At 42.2% G+C, this 25,668-nt stretch overlaps 1 protein-coding gene across 1 annotated transcript in view; it reads left to right on the top strand.

The window, feature by feature from the left end:
* KIF26B (kinesin family member 26B) overlaps positions 1–21,689 on the top strand; it is a 302,239-nt gene extending 280,550 nt beyond the window's left edge. Inside the window, exons 11-15 of the mRNA XM_062573637.1 lie at positions 120–282; positions 1,350–4,788; positions 17,006–17,208; positions 18,598–18,748; positions 20,655–21,689. Coding sequence (XP_062429621.1) covers positions 120–282; positions 1,350–4,788; positions 17,006–17,208; positions 18,598–18,748; positions 20,655–20,803 — 4,105 coding nt within the window. The 3' untranslated portion in view covers positions 20,804–21,689. The remainder of the gene's footprint in view (positions 1–119; positions 283–1,349; positions 4,789–17,005; positions 17,209–18,597; positions 18,749–20,654) is intronic.
* Positions 21,690–25,668: the final 3,979 nt, after the last annotated feature.

Here is a 25,668-nt window from a genome sequence, read left to right as displayed (position 1 = left end):
ACTAATTAGGATTCCATTAAAAAGAGGAGAAAAAAATCTTGCTGAGACCCAAGTCACATCACAATCGTCAAAGTGAAACCTCGCTCACTAATGTAGCCTTAATTCATTTTATTTTGCAGAGACAGCAAGCTCACCATGTTGCTTCGGGAATCCTTGGGGAATATGAACTGCCGCACCACAATGATAGCTCACATTTCAGCTGCTGCGGGGAACTATGCTGAGACGCTGTCCACCATCCAGATTGCATCAAGGGTCCTCAGGATGAAGAAAAAGAAAACTAAGGTAAGACAGTGTATAAGTCCCTTCTTGTAACGGTGAAGGAGGGAGGGAGAAGGACCCTGAAGAATCTTTAATGAGGTAGAGCAGCATATAACAAAATCAATAATTATAATTTCAAAGTGAATGGATTGTATGTATCCTGTCCTAGACTCAGAGCACATAGCAGAGACTAAGGAGATAAAAGCTTGAGCTTCAGATACGGAAGAGTGAGTTTTAGCATATCTGTTGTATCAGGTTTGCAAGCTGGCCTCATTTAGTGATATGGCTGTCAGAGAGCATTTTATTTTCAGTTATGTTCTTAATGCTCATGAAATAGTAAGAGTTAAAAGGAAATTGGGATTAATGAAGAATTAAATTCTCTCTGTTTCTCAGAGAAAGCAGGAGCAAAATAAATGCAATGCAGTGTGTCCTTTGCAGGCGCTCTTGCCTCTTTTATTCCCACTGCTTATACATATGGGTGATAGATTTTCCAAAGAGTAGTGGCAGGCTCTACATTTGTAGAATCCTAGTTGCTTCTGTGTAGCTTATGTTATAAACTGGGTACAACTAGTGAATTTTTATGTGTTCAGATCATACTGATCGCCTGTGGATTGACCAAAACTTTTAATAGAGACAAGTGAAGGGATTCAGTCTACACAGCATCACAGCAATGTATCTACAGAGAACTGTGTGCGTATATACAATTCCACTCACTGGTAGCATGATCAGAAGGGGACTATATTTATTTTTCTCTGCCTTATTTATTTATAAGTTTTCTTGTTTCTCTTCACACACATGCACTCAAAAAATCAGCAGCACTTTTGACAGATGTCTGATTTCTTTGTTCAGACTTGATTAAGGGACAGATACTGATCCATTTATTCAGTACTCCTTTTGGAAGTCTTATGACTTAGAGTGGGACACTGAGGACTGGAGCATTGGTTTGTATTTTGAACACTGTTGTGTGCTTTCTGTAAGGCTGTGGGTAGGGAACTTCAGATATAATTGTGACTCTTTTGCACATGTGCCTCAAGCAAGGTGCCATTTGAAATGCTAAAATATCATAGTTCTGTCTCTCTCTCATATTACAGTACACATCCAGTTCTTCCGGAGGAGAGAGCTCTTGTGAGGAAGGCAGGATGCGGAGGCCAACCCAACTGAGGCCTTTCCATTCTAGAAACACTGTTGACCCAGAGTTCCCGATTTTGCATCTATCAAGTGATCCTGATTATTCATCCAGCAGTGAACAGTCATGTGACACAGTGATTTATGTTGGCCCTAATGGCACTGCCCTTTCTGATAAGGAACTGACAGATAATGAGGGTCCCCCTGACTTTGTTCCCATAGTTCCTGCACTGCAGAAAACCAAAAATGAGGGCAAGTTAGAAGAAGTTTGTGAATCAGGGCCCAGCACATCTGAAAGAGACTGCCTGAAGTGCAACACCTTTGCAGAGCTCCAGGAGAGGCTGGATTGCATAGATGGCAGTGAAGAGACTGACAAATTTCCCTTTGAAGAGATGCCTGCTCAATTTAGCTCAGACCAGATGTCTAAGTGCTCTGTCTCAAGCCAATTGGCAGAGCTTAGCCACTTGCCAGAGTCAGATAAGGAAGATACCATGCCAGAATGTCAGCGTCCTGAGAGAGAAGCCAAGGAAAATATAAATGCAACACCCAGCAAAACAAAGAGGATTCACTCACCTGTTCCTTCTGGAGCTCTCACTAACATTTCAACTCCTTCTTCTCCAAGGAGTGTAACAGGCAGCTCTAGTAAAGAGCTTGGCTCTTCCCAATTAGCACATAGCACAAGCTTGCAGAGTAGCAGAGAAGGTCTCAACACTTGTGGCTTTGTGGAAGGCAAACCTAGGCCAATGGGTTCGCCTCGTCTTGGCATTGCAAGCCTCTCCAAGACATCTGAGTACAAGCCACCAACTTCTCCTTCCCAGAGATGCAAGGTCTATACACAGAAAGGAGTTCTGCCCAGCTCTACTCCCCCACCAACTCCCTTGAGTAAGGATGCTGGGATGAGGTCTAGTGATTCTTCACTGCAGCCAGAAATCCGGACCCCTCCTGTAGGAATGAGCCCACAAATCATGAAGAAGTCAGTGTCCTCCAGCAATGAGGAATTTGAAGATACCATTCTTGATGAAGATCAGCAACAAGACATTTCACCAGAATCCAAAAAGGAGATTTTAAGCACCACCATGGTGACTGTGCAGCAGCCACTAGAGCTGAATGGAGAGGATGAGCTGGTGTTCACCCTCGTAGAAGAACTAACCATTAGTGGGGTCCTTGACAATGGGCGCCCAACCAGTATCATCAGTTTTAACAGTGACTGTTCTGTGCAGGCTTTAGCCTCTGGGTCTAGGCCAGTCAGTATTATCAGCAGCATCAGTGAAGATCTTGAATGTTACTCCAGTGCAGCTCCTGTGTCTGAGGTCAGTATCACACAGTTACTTCCACTTCCAAAACTGGGACTGGATGAAAAATCCCAGGATGATGGCAGCAGGCGCTCATCCATTAGCTCATGGTTGAGTGAAATGAGCACAGGGAGCGATGGTGAACAGTCATGCCACAGTTTCATAGCCCAGGCATGCTATGGTCATGGGGAAGCAATGGCAGAGCCCCCTATCTCTGAGTTTGCAAGCACCATACAAAGTGCTAGCATGATTTGTGTAAATGACAAACAGAAGCCAGTGACTGACAACATGCTCATATTGTCAGAAATGGGGGAGGAAGCTTTCAGCAAAATGCCACCGATCAAAGGCTGTAAAATATCAGCTCTAGGGAAAACGACTGTCACAATCAAAAACACTGCAAGCCTCAGCAGCTGTGAAGGCTACATCCCAATGAAGACAAACATTACTGTTTATCCCTGTATTGCTGTTAATCCCTTTAAAGCACAAGACGCTGATGACACTGTATCAGCAGTGGCTACAGACCCAAAAGTTGCTCATCCCCATGAAGTGAAAGAATCCAGTGCTAAAAAGGATATCAAATTTGAAGACCCTTGGCTAAAGAGAGAAGAAGATACAAAAAAGGACAGTTCTGGGAGCAGTGATGGGCCAAAGCCTGACATGGCCACAGTTTCAGCCATGCCTGAGCACAGCACAAAGCAGACCTCAACAGACAGGTTTAGCAGCAGCAGCAGTGGGGACACCTCTATCTCCCCCAGTTCTGACAGTCTGAAGAGGATTGTGGATGGATGTGAGATGGCAACTTCTGGCTCTGCAACCCAAAGCCCTGTTCATTCCACTGACAACTTGAAGAACAGCAGTCTCCCTCAAGGGCTCCCGAAGGCAAGCAAGCTGGAGGAGCCTGAAGGTGTTCTCCATCCTACTGCCACTGACAACAGTGGCATCAGCTCTCCTGCCCTTCACCAGTTTTCTAAGGCTAGCCTAGACAAAAAAATGGCCTCTCCCAAGCACTGTGTTCTCACTCGTCCTAAAGGGACCCCTCCTCTGCCTCCAGTGAGAAAGTCAAGCTTGGATCAGAAGAACAGAGCAAGCCCCCAGCACAGCGCTGCCAGCAGCACCACCAGCAGTCCCTCCAGCCAGCCTGTGTCTTTCCTGGCGAGCTTTCCTGATGAGCTGAATGGAAAACAGAAGGGCACTGGCATTGACAGCAGCAGCAGCAACACCAGCAGCAGCAAGTTATTCAGTGCCAAACTCGAGCAGCTTGCCAGCAGGACCAACTCCCTTGGGAGGTCCACAGGAAGCCACTATGAGTGTTTGTCACTGGAAAGAGCAGAAAGCCTATCTTCTGTGAGCTCCAAAATGAGCCCTGGCAAAGACACCACTATGCCTAGGGCTGGAAGGAGCCTCAGCCGCAGTGTCATGTCCTCACCAACTAACTCAGGCCTGTCTCAGTCTGCAGGTGCCTCCCCAAAAGCCAGCCAGTCTAAGATCTCTGCTGTCAGCAAGCTCCTATTGGCAAGTCCCAAAGCCCGAAGTCTGTCTGCCTCTGCCACCAAAACGCTAAGCTTTTCCACCAAGTCTCTGCCTCAGTCCGTAGGGCAGAGTTCCAATTTGCCTCCAAGTGGGAAGAACATGTCCTGGTCAACACAATCCCTCAGCAGAAACCGAGGCTCCAGTCTTGCTTCCAAACTGCCTCTTCGAGCTGTCAATGGACGAATTTCAGAACTGCTGCAAGGGAGCGCAAGTGCTAGAGGTTTACAGCTACGTGGAAACTCTGAGGCAGATGAGCGTGGAGGACTTCATGGAGAGGAGAAACCAGCTGTTCACATGCTACCTTCACCTTACAGCAAGATCACCCCTCCTCGGAAACCTCACCGCTGTAGCAGTGGTCATGGAAGTGACAACAGCAGTGTCCTGAGTGGTGAGCTGCCCCCAGCCATGGGGAAAACAGCCCTTTTCTACCACAGCGGAGGAAGCAGTGGCTATGAGAGCATGATAAGGGACAGTGAAGCAACAGGGAGTGCCTCTTCAGCACAAGACTCTATGAGTGAGAATAGCAGCTCTGCTAGCGGGAGGTGCCGAAGTCTTAAAAATCCAAAGAAGCGATCAAATGCAGGTAAGCTTGTGGTGATATGAAACAGGAATACAGATCAAAGGGGCTAACTACTTCCTAAGTGGGAGGGTAGCCCTAAAGAGTTAATTCAGTGTGAAACATACCAGTAGCAGAGATATGAGGCCAGGGTAAGTGTCCTAAGCTCTGAGTTACTTCAGTTTGTCCACAGCATGCACCAATCCTGTATGGGTTTGCATTGTCTTTGCAGTGAAGTCCCTACTTGAACCATTTCACTTAGGTTTATTTCACATTAACAGAAAATTAATCCATAAAGCTGGTTAATGTTGGCAATGACAGCTACTTTCAGGTATTTGTTTATGCAAATATTCTTCTGATTTAATTCCAGAAAGATGCTTTTGTGAGACAGTGGAATGTAATTGGTATGATTAAGCACTATGGGCACAGACTCCCTTTTAGGTATGCATGCATTTTTTTTTTAGAGGAATTGCTCCTCAGATAGCTCCCTTCCAATCTAAACTTTTTAATGGTGACTGGCAAGAAAAAGAAGGATGATTTTGTGTGTTCTGGAAAAGGAAGACAGAACTAACCACACAGAGTGCATTTCTGGGAGTGTACCACCAGTACGTACCAGATTATGTCTTGTGGAAAAGCTGCCCATATGATGGGCTTTGCCCATGGGACATTTACTTTTTTTGGATGCTATAATGAAACCTGGGTGTCTTGCTTTCTAACTGCCTTAGTAGTGAGAAGGTTAAGGCATCCAGTAACAGTCCTTGAGAGATGTTCATCTACAGTAGAAAAGTGACTCTGAAAGGGTTGCATTCCTTACATGTGGCTTAGAAAAAAAGTTTAGTTAGTCATACTCTCTTATGACAGTCTGTAGTTGGCCAATTTCAACAAAATTTGACCCAGAAATAGATGCAAAATTTTAACAAGTTCTGTGAAATAAAGGCAGCTCTGCAGCAGAGAGAACAGAGAGGAAAACTGCAACATAGATCTACTTATTATTTATTTTTCCTTATTACTTATTTTTCACTTTACTTACTACTTATTTAGTTTACTTATTAGGCATTAGAGAACGCCTTCCCCAAGGGAGACACATATAAAACTAGTTGTTTCATTTTACTTCTCTCTACTGTGATACCACATTGGGGCTTGGACCTCACTGTGTGTGAGGAAAATACAATCTTTGTATTGCAATTATGGAAGAGCTTCAAATCTATCTGTTGTTCTTTATACCAGGGTTTTCTTTTGACTTACAAACTTTGACCTTCTATAGTCCCTCTATAGGACTGAATGTTGTGTCAGCACCTGTGAAGAAGGGAGTTGTGAAGAGAGGACCACTGGAGACTCAGATTTCTGGTCACTCTTACAACAGTCTGGAGGACAAAGCTGGGGAGAAGAGGTTTTCCCTTGGGCTAGAGAGCCTTTGATCCTATCCGGCGTCGTGCTGACGCTGGGTTGTGCCATGCTGGTACATGAAGGTAGAGAGTGATGAGGCAAGCGGGACACTTTCCTTAGCGAGGAAAATGTGGAGTGTGAGCTTTGCCATCTTCTTATTGCTGTGTAAAATCTGACATGAATTCCTTGTCTTTTTCACCAAACTATGTCATTTTGAGCCAGTGTTTTCTCTGGCTTTTGGCTGCCAAATTGGCTGCCTTTTTAGATTTCTTGCTTCTCCTTGGTTAGCAGTGTTGCAGATATCTAGGAGTTGTTGGATTTGACTCTCTGAGGTGGCAGGTTTCTAATGGGGCACCTGTGTCCCTGGGAGTTGCCGGCCCAGGTAGCCTCAGCATAGCCTGCCATGTTGACCTCCCTTAAGGATTTTTGCAATGCTTGTCTCTTAACTCAGCCTGTCACCTGACATAGATATGGAGAGAGAGTGTGTGTTATTTTTGACATTTTACTTTTGTGAATGTTTCCTTAAATCTTTGCTACAAGTAATTCCTGTATTTTTATGAATGAGTTTTATATGCCTTTAAATATCAGTACAACCAGGGATTTAACACGAATTTAAAAAAACTGTCTTTACTACCTTCAGTATCTTTAGCATCAAACCACTACCCAGGAATTAATAAGCCTTCACTTTCTCATAACCCAGCTCCTGTCTGCATTTCGGCTTGTAGCAGTGAAATCATAATTCTGTTTTGATGTGTTTGATAATAGTATAATTTTTCACATGTCAGCAGATTTGTGATGGCATAAAACCAGGATTATGACTTCAGTGCAGGATAATGTGAAGGAGGAGCTGAGATATAAGGGAGAATGTAGTTGTTCACAAATGTATTTTTACTGCATAATAAATAGAAAAATATTATGGTTTGGTATTTGCATGTTCTCCAATGCCTTCTTTCTATATGCTTGTTCTAGTCTGAATAATCTCTCCTACGGAACGGTTTGTAATGAAAAATAAACCATACAAAGGTTCTGAGCTCTTAAAAGATGGATATTATTTTAATATGGGATGTCAAGAGCATTGGACCTTTCCTGATTTGTGTTCATAGATCCACTGTGCTGTAATGGATATGGCACTATAGATATGCTCATTTCAGGTCAAGCAACCTTGTCCACTTTATTTATGATTATTATTAACAGAAATGCTAGCTGTCAGCCACGATCAACATGAATCAGCCCAAGGCCCCTTTAAGAGAAGCTATAAAGAGTCTTTAAGAGAATCACCAGCAGCCCTGTCAGATTTCACAATTACTTTTGAAGTTCTGACACATTGGAGAGACATAATTTTTTTCTTGAGATTAAGATCTTGTCTTTCAATGCTGTTAAATGCATTATTTGTACGTGTAGGTGCTTCTGCACTCATCATACACTGAGCATCAGACCTGCATTGACAGCTTTTGAAAGATAAAGCGAGTTCATATTCATCAGTGTTAGCCTTGGGTTAAATTTTGGGCTCTACATGGGTACATGCGCACTTCGCAGACAGCCCAGTATTCTGTGTACAAAATAAAAAAAAAAAATCAGGAAAATTATTTTCCCCTTACCTACTGAAAAATCATGTTTACATCATGAACCACATAAGCCTTCTCCCTACCGCTAACCTATTAGTTTAATAAATATTCCAATCTTTCTAGCATTTAACATTGGTCCTATAACATAATGTCATCATATATTGTCTCAGAGTGGCTGCTTATGGCAGAAACAAAACTATTTAGCCCTGATCTACAGCTGTACATTTCAAAGCTTTGTACACCTGCTCTTTAGTCCACCGTGTGGTGTAAATAGTATTATAGACCCCATTTCATAGGTGGAAAAATCAAGGCAGAGGGCTTTTCTTACTTGCCCAAAGCCTATAATCAAGTGAGAGCCAGATCCAGGATTAAGTGCAGAGACCCTTGACTCCTAACCTCAGCCTCAGCTGGCTCAGCCACACATCCGCTCTTGCCCTTGCCCAGCAGCAGGGCAGGCTCTCCCCCCTGGCCTCTGCCCCTGGCACCCACGCAAGCTTGCCTTCTCTGCGTCCTTCGCTCATGCCATCACCCTTTTCCCTGTAAGCAGGAATTGGCACCTCAACCATTTGCCTGACTTTCAGTCTAGTCCCCTCTCTTTCTGGTAGGCAGTACTGGCTTGAAGACGACTCTGAAGTATTAGGGCTCAGTTTGTACAGTAATCACTAGCATCGATTATATATTATTTTTTAATACCTCAGAGATTTCAAGTGCAATGCCCTAGCGCTGCTCCGTGGAAAGTCAGTGACAAGCAAGCTTTTATAACACGTACTCTTCTGTGTGACGGGGAAAAGCATTCAGGCTTAACTCCATTTAAACAAAGCCCTCTTGGTATTCTGGGAACACAGCAGGTATGAGAGATGCAGGCAAGGTGGCAGATTAGGACTTGCAAGATCTGCGTTGTATTCTCAGCTGTGCTGCAGGCTTGCTGTATCACCTTGGGCTACTCATGTGATTTCTGTGTTCCCTGGTTGCCAGCTCATAAAACTAGATAATAGTATTGGGAAAAAGGAAAAAAACGGTGGGCTCCTTAGATGAGCAGTGTTACATATTGGTTTACTGCTCTTCTGCTCTGTTTGGTAGCATTTTTCCTTGGTCTAGTATGGGTATACATGGTATTAATTAAATTAATTCTTAGTGCAAAATCTAACTGAATGATTTCAGAGGTACAGCTTTACTGCTCGATCCAGGTGCGGGATCCTGTCAGCTGCGAGCTGAGAACAAGAGACCAGACCAGTCTCTAATTATGTTTACCCAGTAAAGCCAGGCACTGTTTGCATTCCCGTGTAGTGTGCACGAATGCCTTGTTTCTGCCTTTTAACCCCGTCTCTTACATACGTTGGTTATTGGTTCCTGCCCCTGTGATGTTTTATAACTGTCGGAGCCTGTGCACAGACATAACGCAGCAGTGATTGCTGCTGCCCGCCTGCCCGTGGTGTGCGCCGGGCTGGCTCACAGCGGGAGAGACCAAGGACTCAGGCAGTTCAGCCTTCCTCAACGCTGAATATCAGTGAGCACTGGAAAACAAAAATCTAAGGGACGATGTTGATAGCAGTGCCTCATTCAAACTCGTATAAGCTGGGAGAAAGTCATGGTTTCAAAATGCAGACTGCCTGAGCTTTAAACCTGTGCCCTGAGCTGAAGCTGTTCTTTGCCAGCATATATGGGACCTTGCCCCTACCAATCCAAGATGTGACACGTGTGTGTGTGTGTGTGTGTGTGTGCGCGCACACACACTCATGTGCAAGCTTAAATCTTCTTGTCACAGAGAACCTGTCTGGCTATAGATAATTACAGTTTCTTGCTGCAGCATTTTATGCCTTTTGCAATAAAGTTCGTGACTCCTTGTGGTTCTTCTTCAGTGCCGAGTTTCACCACCGAAGTAGGGCAGACTGCTGCATGATTTTAAACACCTCCATAAAAAGACAGACTGTTAAGACATGACAAAAATTATCTACAATTAGAGTCCCTTTCCTGTCTTAGCACTGTACTAGGTTTCGCTGGTGTTTCACTGGTGTCACAGCCTTGAAGGTGGAGATTTAGAGGTTCCTGAAAAGCCCTGAAAACTCCCTATTCAAACACATTTGCTCTCTCAGAACACTTAGTCCAGCCTTTGAAAACAGTAGAAAAAGCCAGAGGCTGGACCACCTGTGGATCATAAATTATGAGAGTCCATCTCTAACCAATATTACGCAGCATCACATTTTGAAACATGACCAAAATGATAATGATGAAACAAAGCATGAGCGAAAAGAGCCTGAGCTCTGCCTGTTGAATTCAAGTGAAAAAGAATTTGGTTCATGTGAAGACTGCATAAGGCATAATGTAGGGAACTAAAAATGGTTCTTTGTATCACAAGGCCATAGGGCATCACCAACCTTTATACTTTACTTGCAAGTGACATTGATACTAACAGAGATACTAATTGATTTCCTGCATTGTAGCTTTAGTGTGAGTAAGGATGTTCAAAATTATGGAGAAAAATGCTCTTTGCATGCAGGTGAACCCTCTATGCATGTAACTGCTGACTGGACACCCTGTGAGTAGCAGAGGGAGGAGAAGTGTGGGCTTCGGCTACAATTTTTTTTTTTTCATTAAAACAACAGCATTGATTTTCCCAGGTCAAAGCCAGGCCATTTCATGCAGCAAATCTGTGTTGAAAGGGATCAGAGTAATCATTTTTTACACGCTTGACTACTGCATGCCAGCACTGAGCTTTCAGCCACATGAACATAGGAATGATTTAATAGAGGAAATGGCAGCAGGCTATTGTGCACAGTGAAGGCTCCATGTAACATGCATGATTGAGCTGCACACCATTAGGTTGGGTGTAAATAAAACCTGGTGCCTACACTGGTGTAGAGTTAGCTCACTGGAATGTCTCTACCACCATCCTGTTGGGAGCTAATGCTCTTGCTGCAGAATCCCCTGCACCCTCCAACCTGTGCTTTTACTGGCATCTGTTAGTCAAGAGTCCATCTATTTATTGCAGTGCAGTAGTAACAGTAAACAACTCCTTACAGAATAACACCACAAAACTGACAAATACCCATTAAACCAAAATGCAGCCCAAAGTGAGATAAATACTTAGAAGAGACTCTGCTCCATTTTTGCTAGGGATTGTAGGTGCTGAAAGCTCAGCACCTGTTATGTGCATCTTCCCTGGATCTTCTCCTAGATTGCTTGTCAAGCTGCCACACTGCAGGAGGGCTGCTTCCTGATCTGGCTTCAGCAAAGCTGATTCACTGGCTCTAAACTGCCCTGCAAAGCTCCTTTTATAATAAGGGAGTAATTTAGGAGGTATGGTTAGGAGAGGGACAGGACGGGGAGAAAGCATTGCAAGAGGGCAGCACCTCCGGATGCTCAGAGTTCCCTGAGTTTACACCAGTATAGAAGCAATATATCTTTTGTAGGCATGACCAGAAGATTGTAAACAGGGGTTGCTTTAGTCCTACATACAGCTAGAAGTTATTTCTAGCCTCAAATGCCTATGTACTGCTTATTGATTCATAAAGGCAGGATTGCATGTAAGTCAATATGGAATATGGTCTGAAATATTTTACAGTAAGGTGGACATAGAAGGTTGTCTTTTGAATTATGAAGCCTGTCACAGTTCCCTATGCCAAGTGTTCAGGTGCAACATGCTCCTTCCTAAGTAATCTGAGTTGCCAGGATGAACGAATGCTTTTTTAGGTGTTCTGGTAATACTCCTGGAGTTTGGAGTACTGACCTCAAGATGGGCACCCTGAGTGCTTTTCATGAAATCTTTAGACCTTCAGGAGGACCTTCCACTTGAAAGCAGTGACAATACCTTGAAAAACTGGGAGGAGAGCTTAGCATTGTGTGGGTACCACAAAAATCCAAGGAGGAGTGAACAGCTATGTGCTCTGCACTGGGGAAAGGCACTGTAGAGTGAATTCGGAGGAAGGAGGTCAAAAGAACAGGGAGGAGCTGATCCTGTCAAGGACAATTGACCATGAGGGCAGATCCCATAGGAAATAGAAACAGAGAAGTCAGTGGGGAATCGTCAGCTCCACCAAAGCAGGAGCACAGCTGTGAGATACAGAGGAGCAGCAGGGGAAACAGGACTGATCATCTTTGCCAGTAAGCAAACAGTTTGAAGCTACAGGAGAGGCTGAAGCTATTGCTGCTGCGGGGAGGGTGTTCCTTGGAAATGAAGCCACAGGAGAAACGATGTGAGATTAGGGGTTCTGATCTACTTAGCCAGGATTGATTTTTATAGTCACCTTCAGTTCTGGTGGTCTGTCTATTGAAAACAACAACATGCTGAACAGTAAGTTCTGTACACAAAGGCAATTGTACTTCCTGTAATATTTAGTGCAGTGGAGAATAGCTTGGGCCTTGTATCTTGGAGCCTTTGAGCACACACTATAAACTTCTAAACTTCTAAATTTATGATATATCAAGTTACAGTTTCATTTTCTATTTGCAGCACTTCGAAATTCCAAGGATAGCAGTTGCTTTGCGTACCATTCATATGCATCCTGTTTTAAATAAGTATGCATTGTACTTCTTTTCATGGAGATTTTGCATTTATACTCTGTGCTTTACCTTTTTCACAGAAAAGATGCTCAGACTGGAATGCATGCTTGGAAAGCAATATATAGCAAATGTTCCAAAATACACAGTACTTAAGCAAAACCAGACCTCTTAGGGTTTCTGCCGTGGTCAACGCATGCTTTTATGAGCACACATCTTTATGCAGTTGGGCAAATTTGCTGAGTTCAGTGAGTCTGTTCTTATCCTTAAAGTTACCTTTGCAGACTTAGCTAGCTTGGTCTATGTTTCTAATACCTTAAGGATGAAGGCCTCTCTGGGCTTATCTTTGCTGAAATATGTTATAGCTTCAGTGCTACTCTCCAGTCAGATCTGCTCTCACACTACACACCATCAATGCTGTGTTACTCCTTTTTATGGTAATTTTAAATTGGCCAGTCTTTGTCAGGGCTTAACCTATAGCTCAAGGTAGCACTGCTCATCAATTGCTAAGATAGATCCTGTATTCTGTGTATTTCCAGTGCTATTTCATAGTGTGGTTGCTCGTGCTGAAGCTAGGCTAACTCAAGAGGGATTATTCGGAATATGGATAACTTCAAGCTAAGTGAAAAACATACCCTTCAAGATGGATGAAGAAGACATTTAGCAGACAGCATGTTGTTTTACATGGGTTTGCATATAATCAAAAATGAAGTGTTGTTATTTGGTACTGGTTTCAGCTTACTATATTTCTTTAAGATCAATTTTTGGTACTTTTTTTAATGGAAAAGAAGTGAATCTTACTTATGTGGCAGGACAGCTAGTTTGCCATGGATGCTGGGAGAAGGTGAACGTACACCCACTCCCAAGGGTGGGAAAGAGGCACGAGGGACCTGAATGTGTGCCACTTGTGTGCTGACCTGCCAGACTGACTGTTGCCGTCGTAAGAGATGTGCAGGGAACTAGAGGAGTGGTTCGCTGTAATTCCTACAAAGCATTTTATTAATTATACAGTCAAAATTTATGAGTTCCTAACCCCATCAAACACTATCAATAAATTCTTCTCTTCAAATGGGTATTTTGCATGTAAATGGAAAACTGTTCATTTTAAAAATTTTATCGTTTTCTGTGTACGTTATCATGGATGAGCAAGCTGTCCACTGCTGTGTGATGTTCACCCTGAAACTCTGCTTTGGCTCTGTCTTCCTTACTGATCCCAGTTAATGTGAAATCAGGAAAAAAGAAAAAAGAATAAATGGAGAGACCAGTAGCAGGAGTCCCCTGTCAAGAGGCACTGTTATTTTCTGTACCTGGACTAATAGGCAGTGCATATTTAGAATAAACTAGGTTCTGTTTGTCTTCACTACAAACATGCAGGAGATCTTTCATTTCATTTCTCCCCAAAGCACCTTAAACCTCAGATAAATCATCCTGAGTCAGCAGCATTCAAGGCTCAGATAAAAAGAAGTTCTTCCTCTTTCTTCTCTCACTTACACACTGACATGCCTGCTGTGATGTTGCAATCAGACCTGCACAGACACCCACCGGGTCTCTAAAGCAGCACAATTACTTCAGTGAGTCTCTGGGCAGCCCTGAGAGTCTGTCCACCTACACGAGGTCTCTCTGCCTTTCCAGTCTCATCGCTTTCATGGCACAAAGACCCAACAGGCTCGGTGTGTTGTGATAACCCACAGACAATCCAGATGTGAACTCTGACTAGGAAAACATAATGAGCTCGTGTTAGTATAGCTACTGCGACTATGGCAGGCTCCTCTGCCTCTCCACGGAGTGATAAGCACTATTAGCCAGAGCCTCAGGTTGAAGCCCTCCATCTAGACCACAAGCTTCTGTTTTTCATAGAGCCAAATGAATATGCATGGCAGCTGAATGCAGGAGTATTTGCCGTCATCCCTGTAATTTATAGGGAGATTACATCTATTTTGCTTTGCTCCAAATAAAAGCCTGATTTTGGTCTCGTGGCATCTCACTGCATTCAGAGGAATTGCGCTTTGCCAAGCACCTTCAGGACTGCGCTTTGACTCTGGTTGGAGAGACAGTTCTTCCAGTGGGAATGGTTTAAAACTTCTCCACTACACAAGAAAGTAGTGTTAAGAAAAACAGCCATAGTGGGAAAAAAATGAAACAAAAGGAGGCAGGTCAAACATCACAGGAAGGGCACAACCTTAGCCATGGTTCTGCCATGCATGTCACAGCTGGACAGAACAAATAGCAAATTCCTAGCCAGAGCAAGTCTGTAGTCATTATTAGTGTGCACCTCCGTGAAAGTGTATGTGACCATTAGCACAGGGGCACAATATAAAAAGAACTAGCTGTCTTTGCTTTGTATTACACAGGAGGTCAGAGCTGATGTTTGTACAAACCTTGCTGGCTCTAAAAAATGCTGAGTAGCAAAGACAGATAAGAGATCGTTTTTAACTCTGAGAAAATTTGAAAGTCTGCTCTTATGAAAGACCAAGAATGACCAAGAGCTTAAAAAGTATCTTTAAAAGTAGTGCCTGAATCCTTTTGGTCTGAGTTTGAGTGACACTTGGGATATACCTTTGCATCTAAGCAAGTGGAAGACTTGTTTAACAGGAGGGGCTGAGGATTTTGCTGCAGGATCTCTATCTGTCTTTAAAAAAGACAAGTATTAAGATACTCTACCACTGTGTCTCACCTCCCTTGAAGTTCACAGCTGCTCCTGTCTTTTGGTTGCTTCTCTCTAGCATCACTGACAAGAGTCACCCTTGGCATTTCAGTCTGTTGATGTCTCTCAAAGAACGCGTGTCTCATTGCCACAAGCCTTTAGCTATGGTAATGGGTCAGTTCTTGCTTTTCTTTCTGCCATCCTTCTGATTCTCCTTGTGACAGGGCAGTTTCATCTAGGGCTTAATTGCAGCACAGTGAAAGTAAGTGAAGACTGCCATTGACTTCAAGGAGGCATTAGAACAGGTCTAAAATAACTTCTACTTGCTGGGTTTTGTAAGGCTTCTTTTGTTCTGGTGTGGACTTGCTTGCTGGGCTACAGTTGTAGCAGCAACGCAAGTATGATTGATAGATGTCACAGGATGTGCTGTTAAATCTCAGGCCATTTGGTATAAATGGGCCTTATAGAGATTTCTGTCTGCCTGACTTGACTTTGCTCTCCTTATTTTCCACAGAGTGATCTGAGATGCCAAGAAATGCATTGGAAATAAAAGGTCTGTAGGCTAGTTTTTTCAAATAGATAGCAAGATAGAACTTTCTCATCCATTTTAAAGCTAGCATATACAGGTTAGTTTAGTTGCTAACTATTGGTTTCTGGTAGATTGCTGCACTTAGAAATCAATGGGACAAGACGTGATAGTTTGCAAAGTCAGCACAGAAATAGATGCCCATGACCAAAACTAGGTATGGCTTTGTTACCTGAAAATCCAAAAACTAGACAATCAGTAGATTTTCTGGAGGTTTTTTTTTATTTTTATTTCATTTAAACACCAACTTGGCAGACATTTTGAAACTATTTACATTGAAATTTCAATGAATGTAGTTATAGAGATTTCTTTAAATGATTTTATCTTGTTTTTAAAATAAGATCTGCATGATCATTCTGCATCCCTTCCTGTTGGCATGAGGTTTTGTTCTTGCTGCCGAAAGAGTCAGTCAACAGTTTCATTCAAGCCTGCTGGTTCTGGCTTTTGTTTTTGATTTCTCCCATCTCTTCCTCCTCTCCTGCTGTCTCCTATGGGGAGCCCTGCAGGAGTCTTCAGCTACAAACTCAACCTTTTTTTTTTTTTTTTTTTTTTTTTACCCAGCCATCTCTCTGATGGGAAATCTCTCTGAGCAGGGAAATGAAACCAATTTGTTTTCTTTCTTCTGTACGTCTGCTTTCTCCTAACAACCCATATGCTCCTACCTCAACTTCCTTACTGTTGCCATCAGGCCAGCGACATTCTTTCTTTCTCTTGCTTTGCCGTAGGCCCTGACTTGGCGACTCACAAGGCAGATGGTTTCCGTGTGGCATAGGCTTTGTCAACCTGCTGTATTTTCAGCTATTGCACTGCTCCTATCCACTATGCTGGTATTATAAGGCAGATGACACATGCATGACCATCGGTACTGTGGCTGATACAGTGACTAGTCATTTTACCAGCTAGTCACTGCTGCTGTTGTCTAGACCTTTACCACTTCTAGAGGAAGTGTGTGAGTGGCAGATGTTTAGACAAATATTTTACGGAACAAAGACAAGGCTAATGCAACCTTGGTACCAATTGCTGAGCTAGGACATGCTTAGTGCAGGCATTTTGTCCTCTCTAGTGTTCTTACTGCTTGAGCCACCTTAGAAAGGCATCATGGAAAGGACTAGATGATGCTATAGTGGTACTCAGTGCCAGTGTACTAGTGGAACTTGGGTGTCAAAGTGCTTTTTTTTGCTATGATCAAAAGAAAAGTTAAAAAAATCTCAAGATGGACTGTGCAGAGGCTGCCTAATTCTTGTCCTTTAGCTATAAGAGCCAGTGTCAGTAAAGAGACTGTAAAACAAAGCAGGACATATTAGCACAGATCTAACCTGTGCTTTGGTCTTTCAGCACACTCATACACACTGAGACCTAAGCAAAGTGAAGCAACCACAAACTCTGTATGTGTGGCCTCTGAAGATCAACTCCTGGGGTCAGATACCTAGGTATATGATAGGCTCTGACTCGTGGTGAGAGGGTACCTCACGTCCCATCTTCAGGCAGCCCAAATGTCCATGGCCTCTCTGGGATCTCTGTTTTCTTCTGTGTGTGCGAATGCAATGACACTTTCTGCATTTGTAGGTTCACAGAGACGGAGAATTATTCCAGCTTTATCACTTGATACAGCTTCCCCAGCCAGGAAGCCTGCCAATAGCCCTGGGGTCCGCTGGGTGGATGGACCTCTGCGAAGTGGACAGAGGGGGCTGGGTGAGCCCTTTGAGATCAAAGTCTATGAGATAGATGATGTGGAGCGACTTCAACGGCGACGAGGTGGGGACAGCAAGGTGAGTGCAATCCGTACAATCTGTCTCCTTTCTCCTGGGACAGGGTATTCAGATCATGCGGTCAGAAGGGTACATTACTGTATATACTAATTCAACAAGCAGCAAAACCGTATCATTTAAGAGCAGTTGCAATTCAAGTCATGCCTTCTTCAGTGGGAGCCCACAGAAATTGGTCCTTTGTATTTTTGCCTTTGATGGCCTTGATGTCTTGGTGGCTCCTGTGCTCCAGCATTTCTCATCACATCTGTCTTTCAAGGCAGCAATGGTGCCTCAAGTGCTTTGATGGTATGGTTCTCAGGATAGCTAATTTCTTCTCATTAACAGATTTGTTTCTGCAAACCTCCCCCCTCCCAGCTTAAGAAAAAATTAGAGAATTGTAAAGGTCAGCTCTTGAGAGACGTGTTTGGAGACGGTATCTGAATTTGATAGGATAGCAGCAATTTTGCAGTAACTCTGTATATAGTGTTTTTAATTATTATTTTAAGGCATTTTCTTTCCTGGCCCTGGTCATTTGGTTTGGCAAATTGTGATGTTATCTGATATGGTTTTATCTTGGAGAAAGTCTCCAGCTGGTGAGGTAGGAGTGGTTTCAACCACACTTCCCCCGCACAGCATATCTATCTCCATAGCAGAAGGCAGAGTAGTGTTGAGACCCTCACACAGGCTTGGAGGAGGCTAGTTCTGCTACTAGGACTGCTCCCAACCTGACCAGGGTAGCACAGCCTGTAGGTTCACTTATTGCACGTCTCGATGGCTGCCATGATTCAGAAGTCATACAAAGTCAGTCTGGGTTTCTCTGGACAACATGGCAGCCTGTCCTGCTGCTGTGCCCCAGACCTTTGCAGAAAATACTTCTTTGTTGGTGGTGGTTATGAACTGCTAGAGCTTTTCATAGAAACATACTCCTTTTGTTTAAGGATGTTTTAAATTTGATACTGCTACCAGTTCTCTTATTAAATAGTATGACTACTGCATTTCCTATGCCCAAAGCAGAAATGTACTTAAGATTTTAATATATCAAACAATGGATTTCCTTCTCCCAAGTGCTTGGTTCTTTCCTAGCCAAAACTTCTGGTGACAAATAACAGAAATGTTTTGCTAGAGTTAATCTGATTTCAAGATGCTGTCTGTTATTAATTATTATGGTTTATTATTAACTATCACTGCAAAGTCTCCAAAGCTCGCTGACGGGAAACATCAAAACCAAACAAAAGCTATAAATATAAAACAGATGATAGATGATTTTGTGCAGTGATTCATATGCTTCCAGTGTAAATGGCTCATTGTCACAATTATTGATTGGAAGATCATTTGGCTCAGTGAATCTAGCATGGGTATTTCTTCTCCTCTTCACTTATTCCTTCCCTGCTCCTTTCTCCTGGTTGGCAGGAAATGATATGTTTCAATGCCAAGCTGAAAATCCTGGAGCATCGCCAGCAGAGAATTGCGGAGGTCAAGGCCAAGTATGAGTGGTTAATGAGAGAACTGGAGGTGACCAAACAGTACTTGATGCTGGATCCGAATAAATGGCTCAGTGAATGTAAGAATGTTGTTTTATTGCCTGGACTCATAGGTGTCCTTTGGTTAACTTCACTGGGGATGGCGAGGGGAGCAGAAATGTTTGCTGAGAATGAGCTATGAACAGTACGTACTCTTTCCCATACCACTCTTGAGAGGGCTAGTGAGAACCACATAAAATGGGACAAGTGGGGTCGAGGGGTGGTGTCTGATTCTCAGTTCTAAATTCAGCAAAGGACTTGTTCTCACAGGCCAAAGCACAATGTCTTTACGGTATTTGTAAACTAAAAAGAACTGGCATATGACCTAAGAGTAAAATTTAGATTGACTGTATTTCTAGAACTGTTTCCTATAATTCTTATTAAATGTTGACACTAGAACTGAACGATCCTTTTTGCTTGAGAGCTGAATGTTGAAATAGTACAGCATTGTAGTGGTGAATATTGCCATCGATACATTAGCGCTCACGCATTTCAGTCCACAGCTCCTGAAAATGAATTTTTTTTTGGCCTCAGATCACTCAGACGTATAAGCGATACTATAAATCTGATCTGTTCCACAAAATAAGACTGTGCAAATTTGTGGCACCAGTGGGCTTACATGAAGAATGAATTTGGCCCATTTTTTATAACTGTAGATGACAGAGATTAAAGGACATTCACATTCAAATGAAGAAAGACCTCAGCACGTAGAAGGAAAAAGATACAGAGAATTGCATCAATTGTACAATAATTTTAATATTAGCAAGCAGATGATTGAATAACAAAGAGTTGTACAAAAAATGGAGTTTCAGTATATTTAGTGTATGTCTACCTACAGGTGGTAAAAGGAGGTTATCATCTGCTATGTTCTCCTGACACATCCTCACTCTTCCTTTGACAGCTGCCACGAATAAATTATCACTACATTGGTCCATCTTGCAAAACAACCACAGTGTATGTTTCAGAAACACTTTTAAGGAACAGAGGTGAAAGGCACAAATTTAAAGGGAGCAGAGAGTTTGGCAGTCTGATTTGTTCGATGCCTTTACTCCCCACTCTGGTGTGAGAAGTGCAGCGATCTGCAAGGACAGTGCAGAGCCCAGAGAGGACTAGAAATAGTGGCAAAGGCTGTGTAGTGCAAAGTCAGGGCGCATGGGAGTTGGTCTCTGGCTGTGTGCAGGAACTAAGCTGGAGTTATTTGTACGTACTCCTTCCTGTACCACTCTTGAGCGGGCTAGTGAGAACCACATAAAATGGGACGAGTGGAAGGAGGTCGAGGGGTGGTTTCTGATTCTCAGTTCTGAATTCAGCAAAGGACTTGTTCTCAGAGGGCAAAGCACAATGTCTTTCTGTTCAGCAGAATGAGTGAGGTAGGGTCGGTATGTCTTATACACGTGGCCCGAATAGGGGTGAGCATTATGTGCTTAGCATTAACAAGTTGCTAAAGGACGGTGCTGAAGCAGGCCCTGAATGAAGACAAACAAAATGAATGCAAACAGACTTAACTTACTCTCATTTACACTTCACTGCTGAATTTCCCCATCATGTTCAACCGCATGGACCAAAGATTAAAATGAAGCCAGCAGGTGCTTCATGCCAGTTTAATGGCAGAGAGCTGCATGGTTGCTGGGAGAATAGCTCTAGTGGCTTTTGTGAGGGAATGAATAGGTGGCAGTGTGGCAAAAGGCATCTGCAGCTCAGGAGAGGATGGCAGAGAACATCACTCAAGAAAGGATCCAATGCAACACTAACAGGATTTTTCAGGATCAACAAGCTACTGTGTCATTTAAATAGCCATTAAATAGAAAAGGTAACTTAATGACAGTAGCAAGTCAGAGATAATTTTGTATACAGTACCAGTGAGTTTGAAGGCTTGAGCTAAGCCTCTCACAGCACCCGGAACTGATTTTGATTGCTTTTTCTATCTGCATATTTTCTTTCCCACAGTTGATCTGGAGCAGGTATTTGAGCTGGATTCTCTGGAATACCTGGAGGCCCTGGAATGTGTGACTGAGCGTTTGGAAAATCGTGTCAACTTCTGCAAGGCCCACCTCATGATGATCACCTGTTTTGACATCACTTCTAGACGCCGATAGAGAATGAAGCTCAGGAGAATTTCAACACAAATCTCTGCCATCCTCCTTTTTCCTTCTGATTAGCATCCCAAAGACAACAGAATGAGGATGAAGGTTCGAGTCAAGTCTCAGTTGTGTGTATGAGAGATTTGCTTTATTATATTGAAGAGCAGTTTAAAAAAAAAAGGATGAGCACGAAAAAACGGAGATATAAGGATGTTGATTCTCTTAGCATAAAAGAGCACTTTGAGGAACCTTTAAGGACATGTCTGTAAATAAGAACTGCTGGCAGAAGAGACTCTTTCCCTACATTAGCTGAGGGAGGAGGAGAAAGGTGGTTGTAGGACTTCCACTGAGAGGTTCATTAAAAAAAAAAACTACCCAGAAAGACTGTTTAAGTGCCTTGCAAATCTTTATTATCCAAACATTTATGTTCATACTTTCTTGTGTACAGATGGTGCTAGTCGAGAAAAGAAAAAGGAAAAAAAACAAACACACTTTTGAAATGTATTTACAGCCTGTTTTTCTCTTGGTGTTTTCTCCTATTTCAGACTTGCTGTTTCTAAGTAACTTGTGTTTGTAGAGATATTTCCTAATCAGTACAACATATGAATAAATGTTAACTGTCTTTTATTGTTACCAGAGTAAGGCCACTCAAAGAGAAATTTAACTTTCCCAGATGACCCCAAAAATATTTCTAGCTGTGAGTGAGGTCTGATTATCTGCTCTTCTGTACTATCTTATATTGGAGGACACAGTAATTTTCCCTACCTGTAGAGTCTACAATATATGAAAGAAGAGAGGTGAGATTACTGTGAAGTAAGTATCTTTTCCATTTGATCCAACCCCATAATTTGTTTTCTTTTTCGTTTATTTTTAGCTTTGTACTAGCTAGAGTTATGGCTGAGAGGGCACTTTTATCCTAACCCTTTCTCTGGTGCTAATAACTTGTTGGAAAATTACTCTAAAGGCTGAGGGTTCCCATACTTATCAGTCCAAAAATGAGTGATTTATTCTTTCTTTCTTTCTTTCTTGAGAATATGACTGATAAAATATTTGACTAATACCACTTCAGTACATATTTTGGCAGCTTTTGTTCCCTGGCCCATTCTGTCTGTAGTCACAGCCGTATGAGACATGCATACTCTCTGTTCAGTTCTCACTAGTCCAGAAATAACCATGGGTTGTGAGCGAGAGGATGAAGCACACCAGGTAGGCTAGCTATGACAATTTCCTTATCAAAACTCCCTTATTGAAGCCACAGCAAAATTCTCATTAGCGTCAAAAGTATGAGGATCTGAGCCTCGGTGCACATCCAGATGTTCTACTTGTTTTTGTCTTTATCTTTGTAACAGACAGTATGCGGGAAGGAACATCCTTTGTGTTACGTAAAGAAATGTGTGGAATTTGCATTTCTATTATGTGTGAGCATACAGAATTATTTTGCGGTGTGGATTTCTTCTTCTTTTATATTGAAAGAAGCTCATGCACAAAAATTCCTCTCTCATATACACTTATGCAGCCTTCCTGTTGCTTATGTGAAACCAAGACCATCACTTAACACATATTCAGTGTGCATCATTTACTGTTCTTAAACACAGCTCTTGCTTTATCTGCAGTACCACATTAATGCCGTATTACAATATCCCAAGCTGCAACTCCCAATAGAAAAAAAAATACAAAAATACTGTTAGATTCTTCTAGTGGTTTTCTGGAAAACCTGCAAATTATATAGAAATAACTTTAATATAGTTTTATTTTAATACGCTAAAATATGTAATAACAAATCTTATTTCTTCTATCAGCCTTGTCACTGAATTCTGTAGAAGATCCATTATTATAAGATTATTTGGTGGGGGAAGGAAAAGATCCTATATAAAAATTGTTTTCTGCACTGTTCCACAGCATTTTCATGTTAGGAAACTTGTTCATATTCCAAGTAAGTATTAAAAGATAGAGGTCTGCACTGTCTTCTCTTTCCTCTCAAAACAAAACAAAAAACCCCTCAAGCAATGTGTTTCTCTAGCTTTATTTCTCCTTGTAATTATTTCAGTGGAGCTGGTTGTGTACCCAGTCTGTTGAGCCCATCTCTTCTCCACAGAGCCCCATGAACATAGCTCCACTGAACCATGGGAATTGCCAGTGCTGTTTTATGCTGAATGAAGATCTAGCATCTTTGGGGTACAGAGTCCGTTCTTCCCTGTGGACTTAGTCCTGCAGAGCCTAGATGCGCCCTGTCAAGTCACACACCCTTAGGAGAGAGGCTCACAACTGGCCTCTCTCTCACTCACCTGCATTCCTAGGTAGGTCTGTATCGAAGGCATCTGTGATGCTCCTGCTTTGCCCCTCTCCCACATTCAAAGAAGACCCGCCAACTCGTGCATGTGAAATCAAATGTCGCCTTCTTTGGCCTTGAGCAATTCTGAACATGTGTTTATTAGAAAGTGTCTCTGGGGTAACTAGATGCATAGTTCTTCCTCCGCTGAAAGTAAGCAGCCCAAAATAGGGATGTCGTGTGCTCTGGGGAGCTCTGGTGAGATGGTTAAATGGCAAATGGTACAATAAAAGCAAGCAGATACTTGAGGGAAACAAAGTGAAATCGTAGTAAATGGTTCTTGCACAGAATGCATTTTTAACAAGAGTTGCTCTCTTGCATATTCTTACATATTGATACATATTACACAGATGTGGTAATGTTTCTGTAAATAAAGGGCAAATTTTCAGAGCTATTGTAAAGAATAGAGTATTACTTAGTATTACTTAGAGTATTCATCAGCATCATTACAGACTCAACTAATCAACTTCTCTAGATTTGGTACTACTGTAGATTATGAAGCATAACGAAGAGGTGTCTGTGTAGCCATTATTTTAAACAATAACAGCATGTGCTTGTCATGTTTATCATAATGGACATAAATTTATCCATGAAACCAGACAGATTACATCAAGGATAAATCTGGCATATTCAGATTAAGTATCGACTGAGCATAATTGAAATCCTTACAAATATTTTATTTCTGAGAACTTAATTATAGTGGCCATTGACATTCCCATCATATACTAGTATTCATATCCTAAAACGTATGTGATCGTTTGCTTTTTGACTTCTGTCAGTGCATTTTTAAGTTTGCCACTGTATTTTGGGGGGGATGTTACGGCTTATTGCGTGAAAGGGAATGAAAATTAACTGAGATTTAACATCTGTGAAATGTCTTCTTGGTGAATGTAGCTTTTTGGAATTTATATTTTTATAACTCAGATATATGCAAAATAGATAATTAAAAGCACCATGACCTTGTTATGAAATTGCCCTTCGTCTACAGAAGCCAGCATTTTCCAGAAGATCCACATAGTTTGGCAAGTAATCCAGGGAGGCCTGTTCTTTAGCAATTGCCAGTGCAATGCTATTTTTATCCTGATTTTTTTTTTAAAGGCATCGAGTTACACAAAATACACAGGAGCAACTTGAATGGAATGCTTCATCACTTGCATATTCAGAAGTCAATCTTATTTTCCTGGATCAGCTTTAGTAGTAAACAGCAATGTTAACATAATTAGGTTTGAAGGTTAAGTCTTCATTCATATGTGTACTAGATGATCACAGGTCTTTATTATCAGGTTGTTTAATGATTGAAGAATGCCATCCATTAGGCTGCATTACCATAGGCATGTTCAGGTCTAGGCAGCTATAATAGTTTGGGCCTAATTCTGAAAACTGCTCATCTTGATGTATTTGATCCTTATTTATACTATGGGCAGAAACTGTTTTATACTGTGATCTGAATTCAGACATTGCTGTGGTCTCTGTGAACTCTTGGGGTGGACAGAAAGCCCAGGGTCACCTGGGAGGGCTGGGTTGCTTCATTTCCTGCAGTTTTTTCATAACTACACTTGTCTTTTCGTACACCATGCATGTCTTGCATTTGCCTCAAAATAAGCTCTGGTCAATTCCTTAGATCTAAGCAAGCAGAAGTATTGTTTGAGGGAAACACAAGCAAAAGCTGCTCTTTCTTAGCTCTGTGATGGGCCTGGTTCTTGCCTCACCTGCACTGAGACTCAATTGCATTAGAGTCAGCAGAGTTAATAGCAGGGTACACCCAGTTGTGAGGAAGAGGAAAAATTAATCCAGCTGCTATGAGTTTAGGTATTTACTGTGCAGATGGTTATACAGTGGAAGAATATTATCCTCTTACCTGGGTGCTCTCCCTCATTTTGTCTAAAGGCTCTGTGCTGTGCTTCCACTCCGTATTTGCAGGCTTGCATCAGTGGTTGCAAAACACTGAATATCATACAACATAACTTCCCAAACTTGCAGCTACACAAAATGCCAACTGGTGAAGAGCAATGGCGTGGTCCTCTACACCAAGCAAGCTAAGTGAGAGATGCAGATAATGTACAGAAAAGGATGAAAGGTACACAAAGATATTTTTCTTTCATCTCTGAATATGGGAATTATAGAGGCAGAAAGCTAGGAGTGATGCTGAGAGTAATGCACATCAAGTCTCAGGTATGTTCACAGGGTAGACGCTCAGTCCTCCTTGAAGTATTGGGTTTTATTTTATTTTATTTTTCCATTTATCTCAATAATATGGTTTGTCTTAAAATAACAACTGTTATCCATAGCTTGGAATTCAAATTTTCTGACAGCTGAAGGATATAGGGATACAGACCTTTTTACAAAGCTTTCTAATTTTGTGTCATCTTTTTTTTTTTTTTTTTTTTTTTTTTCACGGAGCTAAAAATAATTACGGAGGGTTGTATAGACATGCCAACAGATGCATATGCACATAGCCTGAGAGAGACCCCCAGCACACATTTGTGTGAGGAAGTGACATAGCTGCCTGTTCGTAGTTGCAACAGCATCATCTTCCCCTTCCCCAGCAAAT

Source organism: Rhea pennata, chromosome 3 (assembly GCF_028389875.1).
Source record: "Rhea pennata isolate bPtePen1 chromosome 3, bPtePen1.pri, whole genome shotgun sequence".
In the NCBI taxonomy this organism is placed as follows: domain Eukaryota; kingdom Metazoa; phylum Chordata; class Aves; order Rheiformes; family Rheidae; genus Rhea; species Rhea pennata.
The sequence above is the reverse complement of the archived record's forward strand: the minus strand, read 5'-3'. Positions and strand labels throughout refer to the sequence as shown.